General features: G+C 47.4%; 5 protein-coding genes across 8 annotated transcripts; 3 read left to right on the forward strand and 2 right to left on the reverse strand.

The window, feature by feature from the left end:
• Positions 1-505: 505 nt before the first annotated feature.
• On the reverse strand, positions 506-2,073 carry CYT1 (cytochrome c1). The gene is made up of 7 exons (XM_043152180.1): positions 1,912-2,073; positions 1,811-1,855; positions 1,564-1,760; positions 1,198-1,495; positions 995-1,142; positions 756-941; positions 506-693 (listed from the first exon to the last, which is right to left on the reverse strand). Exons 1-7 carry the CDS (start codon positions 2,005-2,007, stop codon positions 659-661), a joined length of 1,005 nt encoding a protein of 334 aa, XP_043010266.1. The 5' UTR covers positions 2,008-2,073; the 3' UTR covers positions 506-658.
• A 187-nt stretch (positions 2,074-2,260) lies between these two features.
• Positions 2,261-4,532, reverse strand: E1B28_007442 (uncharacterized protein). 3 transcript variants are annotated; one of them, XM_043152181.1, is made up of 13 exons: positions 3,964-4,532; positions 3,900-3,913; positions 3,695-3,842; positions 3,355-3,638; positions 3,252-3,292; positions 3,176-3,194; positions 3,094-3,121; positions 2,997-3,018; positions 2,908-2,943; positions 2,820-2,844; positions 2,647-2,758; positions 2,531-2,590; positions 2,261-2,476 (listed from the first exon to the last, which is right to left on the reverse strand). In XM_043152181.1, exons 1-13 carry the CDS (start codon positions 4,159-4,161, stop codon positions 2,438-2,440), a joined length of 1,026 nt encoding a protein of 341 aa, XP_043010267.1. In that variant the 5' UTR covers positions 4,162-4,532; the 3' UTR covers positions 2,261-2,437. The 3 variants fall into 3 exon arrangements, with proteins under 3 accessions (XP_043010267.1, XP_043010269.1, XP_043010268.1); XM_043152183.1 differs by having other exon boundaries at positions 2,647-2,844; XM_043152182.1 differs by having other exon boundaries at positions 3,900-4,532.
• Positions 4,533-4,680: 148 nt separating this feature from the next.
• On the forward strand, positions 4,681-6,775 carry E1B28_007443 (uncharacterized protein). 2 transcript variants are annotated; one of them, XM_043152184.1, is made up of 10 exons: positions 4,681-4,757; positions 4,807-4,947; positions 5,003-5,047; positions 5,098-5,371; positions 5,423-5,500; positions 5,551-5,685; positions 5,739-5,807; positions 5,866-5,995; positions 6,058-6,265; positions 6,326-6,775. In XM_043152184.1, the coding sequence occupies exons 1-10, from the start codon at positions 4,726-4,728 to the stop codon at positions 6,540-6,542; spliced, it is 1,329 nt and encodes a 442-aa protein (XP_043010270.1). In that variant the 5' UTR covers positions 4,681-4,725; the 3' UTR covers positions 6,543-6,775. The 2 variants fall into 2 exon arrangements, with proteins under 2 accessions (XP_043010270.1, XP_043010271.1); XM_043152185.1 differs by having other exon boundaries at positions 4,807-5,047.
• Positions 6,776-6,868: 93 nt separating this feature from the next.
• On the forward strand, positions 6,869-9,024 carry E1B28_007444 (uncharacterized protein). The gene is made up of 12 exons (XM_043152186.1): positions 6,869-7,182; positions 7,238-7,246; positions 7,301-7,331; positions 7,388-7,473; positions 7,536-7,605; positions 7,660-7,739; positions 7,798-7,996; positions 8,050-8,196; positions 8,252-8,304; positions 8,358-8,598; positions 8,656-8,752; positions 8,812-9,024. The coding sequence occupies exons 1-12, from the start codon at positions 6,995-6,997 to the stop codon at positions 8,928-8,930; spliced, it is 1,320 nt and encodes a 439-aa protein (XP_043010272.1). The 5' UTR covers positions 6,869-6,994; the 3' UTR covers positions 8,931-9,024.
• A 266-nt stretch (positions 9,025-9,290) lies between these two features.
• E1B28_007445 (uncharacterized protein) lies at positions 9,291-11,858 on the forward strand (the record flags this gene model as incomplete). The annotated part of the gene is made up of 4 exons (XM_043152187.1): positions 9,291-9,545; positions 9,595-10,891; positions 10,942-11,090; positions 11,145-11,858. 4 exons carry the CDS (start codon positions 9,291-9,293, stop codon positions 11,856-11,858), a joined length of 2,415 nt encoding a protein of 804 aa, XP_043010273.1.
• Between the last annotated feature and the right edge of the window lie 5,188 nt (positions 11,859-17,046).

Genomic DNA, 17,046 nt, shown 5'->3' on the forward strand with positions numbered 1-17,046 from the left:
GACCAACGGCTTCAATATGGGGTGAAGTGCAATGAATTGTTACTGGCATTTCACACAGACGTTTGCCGACAGGCTCCATAGAAAATATTTTAATAGAGGCAGTGCACCAAATCCCTTAGTACAAGTTTCAAGAAGACTGTGGACACTCTCAAACACTTCAGCTGAAGCAACGATACACAGCTTATAAGAGCCTGTTCGGATTGGCAACCGACCCATATGGCTGCGCGGAGTGAGGACCATACGAACGAGAACGAATTGGGAAAAAGCCATGGTACTTACAAACCGCAGTTTTCCGCTAAATCCGTTCACCATTCTTCCCCTTTGAAACTGAAATTCAATACGGCTTATAATGAGTCAAAGTTATGTATGCCACAGGAGCAGGGACTTGGATAGAAAGAACCCATGCCGTACAGGGGGTCCCGTTTCCTAGACGTCGATTAGCCATCACTTTTGCATGAAATTCACAAGATTGAACTCGCTTCATACACTAACAAACAGTGCTTCGGTCGGATATACACTCTTCAATGCACCGAGGGTACCCGAGCTCTGTCAGGTCGCAGCAGATCGTTGAGTTCCAATTAAGATGAAAAACTTCAGTATTTGAAGAGCCATTGTATTGTCTACACAAAACCTTGAGCATATATACCGTCCTCTACCTCTAGTGTCCGGCGTGGTCCTTCGGGGGGGTGTAGACTATTGAGGGGAAACATGAATGAACATGCCTCAAATGAATAAATCGAGTAACAAGGACGCACCAATCTTTCTGTTTTTGATAACTGTCCACTTGAAGCGTTTCACGTATATACTAATTGCAAACAGAGTGGAGAAGAGGATGACAGCCTTGAGACCGATCTTCTTTCGTTCGTCATGTTCAGGCTCAGCAGCCCAGTTCAAGAAGGTTACGACGTCCTTGGCCATTTGCGGGGTGGTTGCAGGAGTGCCTTAATGATATTTAGAGCGAGATGTGTTTGACGGAAGGAGTTTATCTGCTTACCATCCTCATATTCCACGAGACCGTCAAAAAGGAGACGGGCCATACCGATAGCACCACCAGGGAAGTACGGGTTGTAGTTCATGCCGTCACGGATTTCAACACCAGCAGGAGGGTCCATATATCCTGTCAGTAGGGAGAAGATGTAGTCCTAGAGAGCACTATGGCTCAATGAGTTTGAAGGTTGATTCAGGATTGACACTCACGCAACCGCCGTGACGCGCTTTTACGATCAGACTGAGGTCGGGTGGAAGGGCACCAGCATTTCCAGCTCGGGCAGCCTCTTCATTCGGGTACGGTGCAGGCATGTAGTCAGAGAGTTTTCCGGGACGCATGAACATTTCACCCTCATCGTTAGGTCCATCCTGATATTCAACTTCTTCTGCCATGGTACGCGCCTCATCCACAGTGTGCGAGACGCCGACTAGATTACGCCAGGCAATGCGGTCGAGGGAGTGACATGCAGCACAGACTTCACGATAGACTTGATATCCTCTTCGAATACTGCAGAAGAGAAAAAAATAGAACGTTGATAAGAGCTGTAGTAACCGATGGAGACAGGTGCTACATACCTAGCGTGGTCAAAGGTATCGAAAAAGCCATCATGAGGCCAAGGGTAGTGAGTAGGATGAAGACCTTCGTCGCTGAGGTGGCTTGCGTGTGCTTCTCCGAGGAAAGGAAGAGAACCATAGAGGTGGGAGTACCATGCAATGGTGCCGGCGGTGAACAACGTTGCTCCTGCGAGAGTTATTCGAGAGCCCAAGAAGGCCTGCGGACGATTGTGAATTTATGAATTCGTTTCATCTCGAATTGAGTTACCTCGAAAGCATTTGAGGCAGACGAGCTCGACGATGCAAAACGAACCTGTTAGAATCGAGGTTACCAAAATACAAGGGGGGGAAAAAGGCGCGTAAACTTACGGCTGTCGAACGAGAAGAGGAGAGAATTTGAGTCGAACGGGAGGAAGCCAAGGAGCCAGCCCGTTTAAGGGCTCCTGAGGACAACCTCGACAACATATTGGCCTTTTAAAACGGAGGAGGAGAAGGGAGCTTGTCACGCGTTGGCGGACGGAATCGGGAAAGGTTACCCTTCTTCAGCCAATCACAAGCATTTGATTCGCGCTAGAAACTTTACGTCACCACTTTTACCTACGATCCAGTTGCATATGTGCTTGATTCAAAGTTCATACCAGAATGAAATCACGATGATTGAAACGGTGAAACGACTGAAATTCACCGTTTCTAATATGAAAAACGTTGGAGCTCGGGCCAAGCTATGTAGATGATTTGGATGGTCACAAATACTTCTCAATTCGGTGTTTGCACTAGGTACTGTACTCTGAACAAGACTTCGGCCAGGTAAGTGGATCTCAAAATGAGGTTTCCTAATCACTATCTAACGAAGGAGTTGGTTTATGGTCCGATGGAGAACGAATTTGCGGTCAAATCAGCGACGAAAAACAGCTCCAGTCAAACTCAGCGGAATCTAAGATTGTCAGAGGGTAAAAGATGAGTATATGTAAGCCAGAAAAGGCCTCACCGATCGAGTGTCCGTCCACCGCCTCCTTTGTGTTTTGACACCAGAAAGTGAATCCCGCCGCTGCCATTGAGAACCCGATTCAGAAACCATACACCGACCAGGGACAGGTCACCTACACTCGAGTTCAAGGTATATGAAGAAAGCTGTGATTGGACCTGGGGAGGGCTCCGGGGGAGTGTGCTGTCAGCAATGCCATATCTCATTCGGTATGTCGTACGTTGGTTTAATCTGAAGAGAATGGGTCTCATCAGTCGGCAGTAACAGATAGAAGCGATGAGATGGATCTGACGACGCTAAGAAGGAGATGCTATACACTGTGTCGACACGGGACGTCGGGGATGAGCTATTTAAAGCTATCAGCATATATAGAAACGTACGTTTGGTCAATGACAAATAAATCGCGGCCCAGATATCTGAATCGACAGTAAGTTGATGATGAAACCATGGAGGATAGCGTTCAACTCGCAATTGAATCTCATGAAGTAGAACTGCACAAAGGAGAGAGAGGAAGCAAGTTTAGTCGGTCATCGCCTACGCAAGCAACAACTACTGTAGCAACTCACGCACACCAACACAGCGATGGAAGCTGCGCTAAAAATGCATAACAATGAGTACGTATGCAGAGAGAGATGGTCGGAAGCAAACCTTGTTGCGAGGCCAGTTTCTAGAGAACAGAGTATGAGAGGATGTAAAGAAGAGAGGTGTGCACTTTCAAATTTACCTATCGTCCAAACCGAAAGACTCTTCACCAAGCTCGTGGTGCTAGAAGTCCGAATGAATACCAGAGTTTACGTGTTCCAAGTCGGGCATTGAGATCCACCAACCTCTCGAACATTTGAATGCTCCCAATCCCATCTAATGATCTTATCAAATACCAACACATACTTCCCGCTGCATAGACATCAACCAATGCCCCTACCCCAAGTGTAGCCGAGATCAGCCACCCAAAGTCCGTCTGAACTTTGAACGGATTCGGATCTGTTACCCCCAACCAAGATTCGTACGTGATCCAGAGGGTTCCAGAAACGTGAAAAAGCACGAGCGAGTAACCAATCAAGCTGAGAGTGAGGTTCGAGCTGAAGGTGTAACAGCGGAACACATAGAAGGTCTGGTGGACAGGATTAGACCCCAAAGATGTATTTTTTTATGTCTGTTTGCACTCGCCTGAACAAGAGTGATGACAAACGCGCCGAAGGCCATAGCGATGCTGAAAGAGTAGCAGTTGCCTGGTTTGACACTGTATCCTGCTGTGGTCACCGTAAAATAGTAGACGGTTCCCATGCACGCTATGGTATGCCCGAATTCGAGAGTGCTGAAGAAAACTATCATGACGGTGCGAAGTTGTAGCACTAACAGGATGCTGACTTACAGTAAAAGCACGACCTGAGTACGAGTTCAATAAGTGAAAAATCGAAGGGGTTGGGTGCTCTCACCAACACTTGAAACATAGTTCCGTCACGCTTCCGTTGTCGCCAGTATGTCCGGCCTTGAGTCATAAGCACCCCGAAGAGGAATGTACTGACAAATATCCCAATCTCGAGGGCACCCAAGAGCAAATTTGGATCTGTTTCTGCTTCGACCACTGATGTCCCAGGTTCCGTTTGTTTTGAAGGTGAAAGCGAAGGAGCCATCGGAGAAGACCACAGGAGAATGATTGATATTTGTTGAAAGGAGAAACAAAACGACACAATAGATATCCAGGAAGTGGCAAGAACCGGCAAGCCTCAAAGGAAGAAAAGAGAAAAGAATCCTGGAGCTGGAATTATAAAGCCCATTCCTAGCACTATTTCCAGAGTTGATAAGACCCATTTTTTTGGCTTTGAATGCTATGTCGAAGATCATCACCATCGCCATACCTACGAACAGCAGTAATGCGGAATCGTGGGCGAGTTGATTTATTGGATCTTTTGATTTTCGAACAGCCAAGAATACAGACCTGCCTCTGTTCAGCAATCGACATTGAATGATCGCGCGGAGGCAAAGCGTAGTGATAGGTGTGAATCAGAACCCACATCAAATTCGTATGCGACAGGGTACGATCATTGAGTATTTTGTAAGATAGGCATCTCGCTACTGTGGTGAGAAGCGGGGCCGTAATTAGTCTTCGCAGTTTAACAACTTGGATAACGTGACCTTATTACTTAAGCATCCTTCATGCTTACAAGTGTCCTCATTCTTGAACCTCGCTCGATACAATGTCTTCAGAGTCTTGGCCGCCTCAACTCAAGTAACCTGCTGTTTCTTTCTCCCATTAATTAACTCTAATCATTGAGCAGAGATTGGGTTGCGAAATGTTTGGGCCAAATGACTGACAGTAATAGGCAGGAAGCACAGAATGAGTTGCGACAGGTAATCAGTGAAGCTTACAATGCACACACATTGTGGACGACGGATTGGAATGGCGTTCAGTTACAAAGGTTCTTTATCTCTGCTATTTCTCTCCTTTCTTGTTGATATTTCAGCCCTCATCAGTCTTCTCACAAAACTCCCTTCTACTGTGAATCTCAAGCGCAAGTTGTGCGTGTCGCCATTGATTTCTCCAATGACGTTTATAACTTGCGATGTAGACATGATAGTCCTCAATCAAATAAGAAGGCAAAGAAATCAACTGTGAAACAGGTCACCTCCGGTACTGCAGCTCTCGACCTGAACGATCAAGTCGCCCTCAATCGAAGAGCGGAGCGGTTTCAACGAGAACATGAAATTGAAAGGCAACGGAATGTTCGCACCAATGGCCACTATCAGTCTTCACTCAAAGTGAATCATCACCACGCCCATCTCTTGAACTCTTCTCGTTCAAGCTCACCGTTTGGTGGTCTTGATGAACCGGAGGCAGATCCAGTGCGTTCCCTGTGTTATGCCACATTTTTTGTATCTCTCAGTCACTCGCAGAATGTCATAGACTGGGATCGGTTTACCATAGTGGGAACTTCCAAAGAGATCTTCAAGGATTACCTGCGTATAACAACGGTCAGTTCACCCCCAGTATTATGTCTGTGCGATGGCTCATTTTTCCATAGGAACCGAAACCCGAACAAATACGTCCGTATCTCGTTTTACAGGAAACTCTTATACAACTGAAGAAGCGATGGAGAGAGAAATGTTCTTATTCGTGGATATGCAATCAGTTGAAAAGTTTGCGCCAGGATCTCACCGTTAGTCGGCCCTAAAATGTGTGAAATGGTCGCTTATACTCACACCATCCCAGGTGCAACGAATAAAAAACGAATTCACGGTTCAAGTCTATGAAATCCATGCAAGGATGGCCTTGGAGAGTGTATGTTCCTTACAGATTGAGATTGCTAGCTGTGGTACTTAATTGACCCATGACTCAGAACGATATGGTTGAATATAACCAGTGTCAAGCTACCCTCAAAACCCTGTATGAACTCGGAATACCGGGCAAAGTGGAGGAATTCACAGCTTACCGAATTCTCATGTTATTGCATGGACGCAACAGAAGTGGTCAGCCGGTCCCTTACCTTTCTGTCAAATCGGCCGTTTCGCTGACTGGCTATTTTTGTAAGAATTAAATCTCTACGTAGGTCAACTAACACCCAAACAGAAGACGGATACTGCCGTAAAACATGCACTTAGCGTGCAACGCTCGCTTTCCATGGGCAACTACCATTCTCTATTTATGTTATACATGACCGCTCCTAACATGGGGGCATACATTATGGACCATTTTATTGATCGGGAACGTACGAAGGCGCTCATGGTCATAGTTAAAGCGTACGTGGCTTCGTCGCTTGATTGGGGAAGGGACAGGAAATTTGACCGTGAGACGATCAGTTACAGGACGATAGGCCTCACTTTCATTCAAAACGAACTGGCCTTCGACGACCTAGATGCGACACGCAAGTTTCTGGAAGAACATAAAGCACCGTTCTACACGAATCCGACAGCCCGCGACTCGGAAAAAGTATTCGACTGTAAACCTGCGATGACTGCCCTGGCTCAGGTGTATGAAGAGAAATATCGTCGGATTGGAATCAAAGGCGCCATATAGATAAAATGGTGCGCCAGAATCTGTGACCATTCTCGTAGTAGACCCACGTCGCGTCTTCCCTTCTACTCGTTCCCCTCCCGCTTATTTGGTTCGTTACCCCTGCTATCACGGATTTGGAACCTCCGCGCACGACTCGTACCTGCCCAGGATATATACATTAGGCAATTGTAGCAACTTATTATTATCTGCCAAAGATGATTGTTCAGCTGCTCGGGTGTAGCCTGTAGCATTCATGGCCCCGTAAGTATATAGTATTGTTGTATGGGTCCCTGCTCTTACTCCAGGTGTCCCGATACCCATGTGCTTTACTGTGGCCTTCAAGCCATTGAAACGAACAATCTTACCGCAGGTGTCGCTTCTAGATTGTTCCTGGTGTTAGCTGTTAGCGGCAGTGAGCCTAAAGGAAGGCGGAATAATGTTCCGACCCCAACGCTTTTTCGAATAGAGCGGCGATGAGACTGGTATTTGAGGGGCTCCGGCGGGGGACGAGGTCAGTCTACGGAAGTCCGTTTCCCCGCCTAAAAATGCTGGGTTCTCAAGGTGATAGAGCCGCTGCAAGACTTAACCTCCTTCTTCCTCATCTCCAAAGCGGGCGTAATATGGCGACTCAGACTACAGACTTCCATCAACAACCTCACAAGTCAGTTTCTGAATGTTCTTGCGTGTACAATGCTTTACTAACTGCTCGATTTCAGGTTACTTTTGTGAGTTTATTGTGCTAGTGATTGTGCTTTCCTGATCATATGATATATCCGTAGAATCCCTGGACCTATTGAGGTCACTGACGATGCGAGTAAATTCTAAAGATCTCCTATTCTTGATGGCTGACAGATTCAAATACTTAGGTTCTTTTCGCAAATGCACACCCTTCCATGTCGCATGTTGCGCCCGAATTCATCCCTGTTTTCGGCGATTGCATTAGGATGACACGGTGCGGAGAGTTTTACGTTCATCCGAGGACCTTCAAGCTAAACGGCGTTAATGTGTTATCAGCAAGGTGCTCCTTACATCGGACGGCCAGCCTTTCTTGATAGCAGGAAGTGGTACATTGGGTTGGGATCAAGTACGTTAATGACAATTAGGGAAGGTCGATTGCGTTGCTCATAATTATCATCAGGTCGCGTCAAACCTCGTTGAACCCGGAGAGCATGCTCTGGTCCTTAACAGCGGGTACTTTGGTGATAGCTTTGCCGACTGGTGCGTGTTGCATCTTATCGTCGTCAGCCACCCGACATTGATCGTCCTCCTCGTTCAGTCTAACTGTTTACGGTGCCAACGTCGATCAAATCAAAGCTCAAGTCGGCGATGCCGTAGCAGTATCTGATATCGAGAAGGCTCTGAAGACTAAGAAGTATAAAGTGGTGACAGTCACCCACGTCGACACTTCGACTGGCGTTGTATCGGATATCAAGGCAGTGGCTTCACTCGTCAGACGGCTTTCGCCTGAGACAATGGTACGGGAAATCCGGGTGCTGATTGCGATTGACTGGTTTGATTGTATCTACAGGTGATAGTAGATGGCGTATGTTCAGTCGCTAGCGAGGAGATTCGGTTCGACGAATGGGACCTAGATGTTGTCCTAACAGGCAGTCAAAAAGGTCTCGGTGTTCCTCCTGGACTAAGCATTCTTGTTGCTAGCACCAGAGCTCTGAAGGTGATCTATTTTACTCTGTACTCAGCAATTGGTCGGTCAGCTCACTTTACTCTAGGTCTGTGAATCTCGTCAGAAGCCCATCACTTCTTATTATGCGAACTGGAAAAAGTCTGTATTTTTCTTTCCACATTTCACCCCATCCCCTCTTATACCTCTTACAGATGGCTCCCCATAATGAAGGCATACGAAGCAGGCAATCCTTCGTACTTTGCCACACCTCCGGTCAACCTGATCTACGCGTACAATGCCTCGCTCAAAGCCATCACTGAGTCATCCCCCTCGATTGAAGACAGATTCAGGATTCATAGAGAAGCCAGCAAGAGATTCAAGGATGCCGCGAAAGGCCTTGGCTTGAAAGAAGTACCTTTACGGCCAGAGGTCGCGGCGAACGGCATGACTGCAGTACGTTTCGCACCTTGTCCTATCAAAGGAGATGCTATACTCATTGAGCATTTGTAGTTGTACTTCCCTGATGGACTCGGCGCGGCTGATATTCTCCCTCGCCTCGTTAAGCGTGGTATTGTTGTTGCGGGCGGTCTGCATGCCAGTATCAAAGGTGTGTACCATTTGGCATTAGGTCCATAAGCGTAATGTCACTCAACTTATCTACAACAGACAAGTACTTCCGTATAGGCCATATGGGAATCTCGGCTGTTGACACTGAGCGGGGTGATATCGAGAAGGTGATTTCATCACTCAAAGAGGCTCTCGCGGAAGCGAAGGCAGCGAAATAGATTCATACGACACCGTAATACAAGTTCTGTATCTAAAAGAGATGTGTACTACATATACAAGTAATATTGTTTCTTGATATATTGATGTTTCGTGACTAAAGTACGATTTTGAGGCTGTGAGACTGAAAGAATTATCTGTACGACATGTGCCAACTTTAGTGTCACAGGTAGCGCTCCAACTAAAGGAGTGCACGAAGCCGTGACTACGTGGGGCCACGTCACGTAACCCTTCTATTTAGACTTCCATGGCCAGCATGTCACGTTCACCGACAGTGAGAGGCCCCACAGTCCCGAACTGCCTCGCTTACGGCCACGCCCACCAGCGCCACCCAAAACACCAAGAGACCCAAAACACCAGCAATGTCCACACCTCATAGACGCTCTGCATCGGCTCGTGTCCCTTGCACCTCCTTGCATTACGAGCATGACAACCGATACTGCCTAGCCCAATTCGAAAACACTGGAAAGTACGTTGAAATGGGGCCCGAAAGTTTTTTGGAAGTGTTTCTGCCCGTAATCGGAGATATCCCGGCCTATCAAGGGTTCAAGTCAGCAGAAAATGCGTTGAAAAGGGCGTCAGGATGCCAGTATGAAGTAGACATGTACTCAGACCTGGTGCGTTCTCATGTTCTTCCATGCAACCTAACCGGCTAACGTTCAGCAGGTCCAAGCTTTTCAAGCGTACTGCCCTACATTGGAGTTTCATGATACTCATATGCATCCTGCGTATGCTCCATATGGGGAAGGGAAGGTGGAGATTAAACCCGACATTTCAAGTTATTACCGAGGCGGCGTTGGTCCTGAAGAACCAACCATTTCAGAAGCTGATCCTCCTGAGTTGCCAGGGGAGGATGGTTCTGAGGAGTCAGACATTTCAGAAGAGGCTGGTTCTGAGGAGTCAGACCTTTCAGAGGAGGCTGGTTCCGATGAGCCAGACATTTCGGAGGTGGCTGGTTCTGAGGAGCCAGACAGTGGATCAGAGGAGTCAGACGGTACAGAGGAGGCTGGTGCTGAGGAGCAAGTCAGTGCAGAAGCTCGACCTGAACCAGCTCGACCTCACCCCGCTGAGAAGCTAGCGCCAGTCAACCTTCAAGAAGCGGAAATCATCGTCGAGGTCAAGCTCAGACTTGGAGACGACGCCTTCTCAGACGAAACTGAAGGTCAATTTGAAATGAATACAACTCAAGGGCAAGATACTCGCGGACAAATTACGATGTACGCGACTGCCCAACTCGCTTTACAACAACGTACCCATTGTTTCTCTATTCTGGTCATAGGTACCTTTGCTCGACTTATTCGCTGGGATAGAGCGGGTGCTGTTGTCACCCCACGGTTCGACTATACGAGGACTTCATGGTTGCAGAAATTCCTCCACAGTTACAGTTACGCGACTCCGAAAGTTCGCGGCATCGACACTTCCGTGTACAGTCTCGATGATTGCGACGACGAGTCTGTTCGGACTTCGGAACAGGCGACGCGAAACGCACTCAACCTCCTCCACGAGCCGCTATACGTCTTCGAAATATATGACGATACTACAGGCAATCTGACAAGGGTTATTGGGTCCCAACCTTGTGTCAGGAACACCGACTCTCTCACCGGACGATGCACTCGCTGTTACAAAGTGTATGATCCCAAAGATAGAGAGGTTCGATTCTTGAAGGATACGTGGAAGGTCTCTGCACAACATATCTTGGGGGAGGCCGTTGTATACTCCAAGTTGAAGGCAGCTGGAGTACGCAACATCTTGACGCTCCTCACGTCCGGGAACGTCCGTCACAGAGGACCTGAAGACATACAGGCCACACAGACTCACCGTCGTCAAACTAAGGGTAAACCTCCACTCAAGCGTTTGAGAGGTCACTACCATTGTCGTCTGCTTTTCAAGGAATGCGGGGAGAGCCTTCTAAATTGTAAGTCTGTTGGACAATTAATCACTGTGATGCACGACTCTATGATTGGTGTGTTGCATCGTTCGTACTCATTCCCTGGTCCTCAAACAACCCCGTAGCTCACAAGGATGCGTATGAAAAGGCTAAAATTTTGCATCGTGACATCAGTTCCGGGAACATCATCATGGTGGATGGTAAGGGGATCCTCATTGATTGGGACGTAGCTAAGTTGCACACTGATCGAACCCCTCGTCAAAATGAGAGGACGGTGAGTGTTTCGCTTTTCTTTCGTCGATCGTTTCCTTAATTACCTAAATCACAGGGTACATGGCAATTCATATCTGCAAAGCTGCTTTTGGCAAAAAAACCGACACTACATGTGCTTGCGGACGACCTCGAATCCTACTTTCACGTCCTCTCACTGCAGGTCTTGAAGTACACTAAACACGGCATGCCTCTGTATGATTTAGCAAATTACATCAAAAAAGTGTATGAGGAAGTCAGTGTCGTCGGAGAGGGGTCTGCCGATTCCCATCGTCCCCCCCAAGGTGGCCATTCCAAGAGTTGGTCGTTGGTTGTCAGAAGCATGACACTTCTCCCGGTTCCCAACGATGTTCTTCATTCTTTGTTGGACGACCTGGAGGACGTACTGCGAGTTCGCTACCTGCCGAAACCAAGGGATGCGGACAAGAAAGGGCTGCGGGACATTGAGCGGCTTGAGCAGGAATTGGCTACCGCACAGGGGGAACGCAGGAAAATTTTACGACAGACGCACGCTGCGTGGCAAGCTGCGCGGGAGTACACCGAATACACCAAGCGCCTGGAAGACCATAACCTGGTTTTAGGCCTGTTCGATCGTGCAACCAGTTTGGAGCATAGAATGCCAGAGAAACTCAAGCTGAACAAGACAAAGCAACTCGCCGTCGATACCCTTTACGCTAAGACCAGGAAGAGGAAAAACGATGACGTTTCTGATAGTGAGGATGAAAGGGAACACTGGAACAAAAAGTCGAAGAAACCGAAGAAGAAGGTCTGATTCTGCAGATGTGCAGATAGCCATTTCCGATATGGTCAGACTTGACCGAAGTCCAGGACTTTTACTGTATTCACCGACATGTATAGTATGTTACGAAATTCATGACTTTATATCATTGGTATCCCTATTGAAAGTGAGTAATTACTGAAAGTGATGTAGTGTTAAGGAGTATAGGCGAGAGGCTGCGTCCAATTTCGCTGGCGCTCAAGGCACTGAAAAGTAAGATTGAGATAAGTATGTTCGACCACTAAAACGTTCAAACCAAAATGAGGAGGAGCGGTAAGTAGGAATAAGCGTCATGACTACGTTTCTACGAGAACATTATATACTCTCATTCTGAAAGCTCCATGTCATCCGTCTCACCTTCTGAGGTAGACGCTCCTTGAGCCGCCCGGAAGTGGGGAGACAAGAGATATTCTTCTGTTCACAAATCTTGGTTTCCGCGACCGGAGCTTTCAAAGTAGGATCTCTCAACGTCGGATATTGGTCCAAAGATTGTGAGCACCAGCGAACGTCGACCACTCTGGTCGGGCGCTGATACCCCCCCTTATGTGCGATCAGCCCGGTAAGTCCGAGCTCGCCTGATTGTCGCCTGATTGACGTTAGCGTTTATGCTTTGGCGACAGTCAGGCAAGCTCAGATGGACGGGACTGGTCAGATGGGCTAGCCTGACACGGCTGATAGGTAGGTCCCATCTGACGGCGTCTGATCAGACTCGTCAGATTGACGGTTCTGGTCAGACACCGTTAGGATAATGCAGCTGATACATGTAAACAATCTGACGGCGTCTGATCAGCGTCGTCAGATTGACAGGACGGCTCAGACAGCATTGGGATAACCAAGTACATAATGTAGTATTAGCCTTGTCTACGTATACCATGTATTTTATTCTGAATAAGACCTATCACCTAGTTTTAGTCTAAGTTTCTCAACCAGCCCGTGTCAGTCTAAGCCCTGCTTTCAACATGTATTAGTCCAATTCCATCTATCAGCCTAAATAATAGTTGTCGTTACTTTCAGGGTATACCAGACTCGAGCGATCAATCAGAAGTGTTCGTTGCAAAGCGGAATAATACATTAATAATGGTACAAAAGAAGCAATAAGAGCAGCGATAATAGTGGCATCGACAACCAAAGACAGTGAGTAACAATGAGCAAGAAGTGGAACGACCGTGACGACAACAACAACTACTCTCTATGCTCCCCATTAACCTCCTCCTCAGCAGCCCTCTGAGCAGCGTGAAGGCGAAGCCACTCTTCTGCAGCTGCTTTCCGCTCTGCTCGTTCCCGCCTGAGTTTGTCCATGTCCGACTCTTCCTCGGGCTCCTCGAACACAACCATCTTTTCCACGACACGACCCTCACGGTCTCCAAAGACCTTTCTGAATAAGAGGACGGTGTCAACGACAGTGGAGGGAAAAGAATGGAACACGTACATGTTCCACCATTCTAGAAGATCGCCTTTAAAATCCTCCGTGCCAGATATGATAGCGTCACGAATGTTGCACCAAAAGCTGGGGTAGTGGAACGTTCTATCGTGAGGGGACCAAGTCTCTGTTGTTGACATGCCAAAGCGAGCCTATTAGAGAACGAAGTATTAGTATATGGATGGTGAAAAGAGATAGCCATACCAATGTGGCGATGTGAGCAATGAATTCAGGTGTGATGGACCGCATATCCATCTTTGCAGCATTGTCGGTGGAACTGGCATTAGCCTTCACTTCATACATGGAAGACTCGGAGGTTGCGATGACTCGCGCGCACTGTATGAGAAGTGTCAGCTAACATTGTAAAGTGAATGAACGAAATATACTCTTATCAAGAACTCGGACTTCAACAGGCTGCGTTCATTTTCGTCTTGGTCCTCTGGTTCACTGAGGGAATTGTCGAAGATATCAAAGAGGTAGGCAGGGGAGGCGTCAGCTTTCGGAATCATCTGACGGCCATCTGCGAGTATCCTATGGAGAGCATAGTGAGCAAAGTCAAAAAAAAAGAGTACGAAAAGGCTTACCTCGTCTCTTTATCCTTGTCACCATAAGCTCGATAGAATTCCACGGCCAGTTTGCGAGGTAACCAGTAAGATGCAATGACCGGGTTCATGAGACCGTGGTCAGCTTTCGATGCCTTGCTAAAGACCTGTACACAGGTTTCTTGAGTGTAGATGTTGGGGCTAACGAGCTTCTCCATCAGGCCCTTGAGCTTGACGTTATCGTTGTACAACATCTGTGTGGCAACATTGTCCATCTTGAAGGAGATCTGTCAGTAAGGGAACCGAGGCGGAGCATTACTTACCAAAGCAATAGTCTTCACGAAGTGCGAATGGTGCCCTTGTTCTGCGCAGTAGTCTATAAATTGCTTCACGTCTGGGAATTTTTCATCAAGAAGTTGCCAAGATGTTTTGCACTGTGCCATGTAAGACAAACTAACAAAAAAAGACAGAAAATCAGTCACATATACATGGGTAGGGGACGATTACTTACGCTTCCTTTGCCATGCGGTCAGCTTCCTTCTTTGCTTTCTCTACCGCTTTCCGATGCTTAGTATTCTCCTCGCCTTGCTCATTGTCATAGGGGAGACCTTCCTCTTGTTCCAACAATTCTTGAACAGTGGGCGGTGGTGGTGGGATGGCTAGGTTTGTGTCTCGGAACATCGCGTCATATAGTTCATCGTCTTGAAGGCCAACAGCAACGACGTCTTGAAGGCTGCAGAAGGCATTGATACAGCGTCTGAAGTATTTGGCGGCGGTCATGAGGATGTCTTCCTTTGGTTTTTCAGTGACAATCGGTTCTTTTCGACGTCTATTGGGGTAATTCAGTAGGTTGGAATACAGAGAAAATAATATGACACACTTTTTAGGCAACCTAGCCTCTTTAGCTTCCAACCGACCAACTGCATCATCGAAAGCCCTCTTCTTGGAGTTGGAAATTCTCGACCTACGAGGGGCAGGCGACTGTTGGTTTCGACTGTTATGACGGGAAAGGGAGCCTTGGCAGCTGTTACGGCGCGATAGTGGCTGCTGGTAACTTCCGCGGCGTTGAGGATGAGAGCTGGAACCAGAGCCAGCTGTACGACTGGCACCCAGTGGGCAACGAGTAGGAGCTGAGGATGGGTTTACCATTGTAAGTAGAGTGTGAGAGCAGGTGGTGGTGGACGTACAAGGACAAGAGGTAGGGATTGGGGGAGACGCGACTTTATGGGCATGTTTGTTTGGTCATATTTGACCAACGCGCCAGAACAGTGTCTGCACAAGATCGGCAGTATATGCTATAAAAATATTCTGAAACCGGTCAGAAAAAACGTGTAGGGTAGTCAAGAGTATGTAGTAGATACTTTTGGTCAGATTAGTATACAGTATATCTCCTACTAATACAAGAAATTGAAGTAAATTGTCTAAAAGGTATCATAAAAAGGGTATCGGAGAGCAATACAATACAATTACTTTCGTCGAGTCTGTAGTACCTTGTCCTGAGATTTTCTCCAGTCGCTGACTACGCGTTGCAGCACTTGTGTGACCTTCTTATAGTCTACCATGAGAACACAGGCCTCCATGGGGAGGAATTCGACTTTCGAATCGAAATCGACCTCCAGTGTGTCCAAATCCACCGTAAAGCCGACCAGTTTGGCAACGTCGTTGTACTTGACCGTGCTTGCCCTCACTGCGACAGTGTTGGCAAAGGCGCCACGGAAGATGAAGATAGGCTCGGTGGTGGTGGGCAGAGGATGAACTGGCAGGATCTCGGCATTCGAAGGTATTGCTCGCTCGCGCCTCATGTAGCTAATGAGTGCTGTGATGGCGTTCTCTTCGTAAACAATGCGAACCTCCAATTTTCGTTTATTGAAGGCTTTTGTTCTGATTGTCGCCGTCAGCAGCACCTTGAACCGGAGCTTGTCAATTCGTTTGGCATTGAAGAGCCACGACTGACTGGGATGCCGTAGAATTGCTGGCCAGTTGAAAGCAGGTTCTGAATCAGCTTCATCCACACTGAAGGCTGGATCTCCCTCCTCTGTTTCGGTAGGTAAAGGGGTGCCTGAATGAGTGAACAAAGCTGGAGTGGGTGCGGATCTCTTCACGTGGAAGGTCATGGGATGGATGTAGGTTACAGGGGGGATGAATATAGGATTCAGAGGGCAATCGAGAAGATGTAGGGGGAGCTCCCAAAACCAGTCAACTACTTTGCTGTAGTCTAACAGGTGCCGAGCTCCTTGCTGACCCTGTACTATAGACTCGATGAGAAGCTTCAAGGTGCTTTCGGTTTCCTGACGAATGTAAACGTCGACGACATAGGCTTGTAGCCCATGGAGAACGCCTCCACCAGTGACAAGAACCTCCTGACCTTTCCAAGGAATCTGCCCTGTCCGCATCTCCTTTATCTTCTGCGTTGCCTCCTTATGCGACATTAGAAACACTTGCTGAGGAACGTGGTAATGGGCGAAGTATACCACTCAAGAGTCAACCTAATATCAGAGCTATGGGAGTAGCACCAACACCAAATCAACCCAAAAACTAGTAAACCTCCGTGTAAAGTCTATCAATAACTCTACACACCAGGAAAGATTGCAAGGGTGGACTGCTTGGCAAAGGTTACGCACAAGATTACAGTCTCAGTATCGTATGAAGTTCTTATGAAATCAATGTGTAACTGCAAGTGTAAAACACCACAGCTACGGGGACTCTAGGGTTTGTAGGGGCTCTGTTTATTGTCCAGTGGACTAAGTGGGACTATGAATTTCGTCTACGGTAAGACTAATTCAAACGATTGGAGACTATTGCCCTCGACGGACACGAAAACTAAGTCCTCGGCGGACACGAACGCTAAGACCCTCGACGGATCACAATGGTCAAGACCTCGGCGGCCTACGGACGGACAGTTCTCTAGTTTTTGACCTCGACGGTCTCGTATAGTTCAAATCAAATCTTATCGTTTCACTGCACAAAGACAGGGCAAATCTCTCTATTGGTGTCAAGAGCAGTTACTCACGGGCAACCCACTCAGGACTTTCCTACGCACGGGTAGTACTTTTTATCTACGGATACATGAGCTGCTTTTATACTACTTCTACGCTAGCTTTGTAATCCTATCTCTACTTGTTTTATCTCTAAAAATAATGCACCGTAGCTACGAATCCATGCGGAGTCTTATCGCTAGGGACTGCTACATGTGCAGAATCTTGTCTACGGAGCTTTTCCG

This window comes from Marasmius oreades, chromosome 4 (assembly GCF_018924745.1).
Source record: "Marasmius oreades isolate 03SP1 chromosome 4, whole genome shotgun sequence".
Lineage (NCBI taxonomy): Eukaryota > Fungi > Basidiomycota > Agaricomycetes > Agaricales > Marasmiaceae > Marasmius > Marasmius oreades.

What these genes read in the sequence shown, in the direction of transcription:
- E1B28_007444 (XM_043152186.1), top strand. Translation starts at nt 6,995, where the DNA reads ATGAGACTGGTATTTGAGGGGCTCCGGCGGGGGACGAGGTCAGTCTAC. An exon ending in TATTATGCGAACTGGAAAAA is followed by an intron (nt 8,305 to 8,357) that starts GTCTGTATTTTT and finishes TACCTCTTACAG; the next exon opens with ATGGCTCCCCATAATGAAGG. An exon ending in CGGCGAACGGCATGACTGCA is followed by an intron (nt 8,599 to 8,655) that starts GTACGTTTCGCA and finishes GAGCATTTGTAG; the next exon opens with TTGTACTTCCCTGATGGACT.
- E1B28_007443 (XM_043152184.1), top strand. Translation starts at nt 4,726, where the DNA reads ATGTCTTCAGAGTCTTGGCCGCCTCAACTCAA. An exon ending in GTTTGCGCCAGGATCTCACC is followed by an intron (nt 5,686 to 5,738) that starts GTTAGTCGGCCC and finishes ACACCATCCCAG; the next exon opens with GTGCAACGAATAAAAAACGA. An exon ending in CAAGGATGGCCTTGGAGAGT is followed by an intron (nt 5,808 to 5,865) that starts GTATGTTCCTTA and finishes CCCATGACTCAG; the next exon opens with AACGATATGGTTGAATATAA.
- E1B28_007442 (XM_043152181.1), bottom strand. Translation starts at nt 4,161, where the DNA reads ATGGCTCCTTCGCTTTCACCTTCAAAACAAACGGAACCTGGGACATCA. An exon ending in CTACTTCATGAGATTCAATT is followed by an intron (nt 2,944 to 2,996) that starts GCGAGTTGAACG and finishes CTGTCGATTCAG; the next exon opens with ATATCTGGGCCGCGATTTAT. An exon ending in CATATACCTTGAACTCGAGT is followed by an intron (nt 2,591 to 2,646) that starts GTAGGTGACCTG and finishes TCTCAATGGCAG; the next exon opens with CGGCGGGATTCACTTTCTGG.
- CYT1 (XM_043152180.1), bottom strand. Translation starts at nt 2,007, where the DNA reads ATGTTGTCGAGGTTGTCCTCAGGAGCCCTTAAACGGGCTGGCTCCTTG. An exon ending in CCTCTTCTCGTTCGACAGCC is followed by an intron (nt 1,856 to 1,911) that starts GTAAGTTTACGC and finishes CGATTCTAACAG; the next exon opens with GTTCGTTTTGCATCGTCGAG. An exon ending in CTGCCTCAAATGCTTTCGAG is followed by an intron (nt 1,761 to 1,810) that starts GTAACTCAATTC and finishes AATCGTCCGCAG; the next exon opens with GCCTTCTTGGGCTCTCGAAT.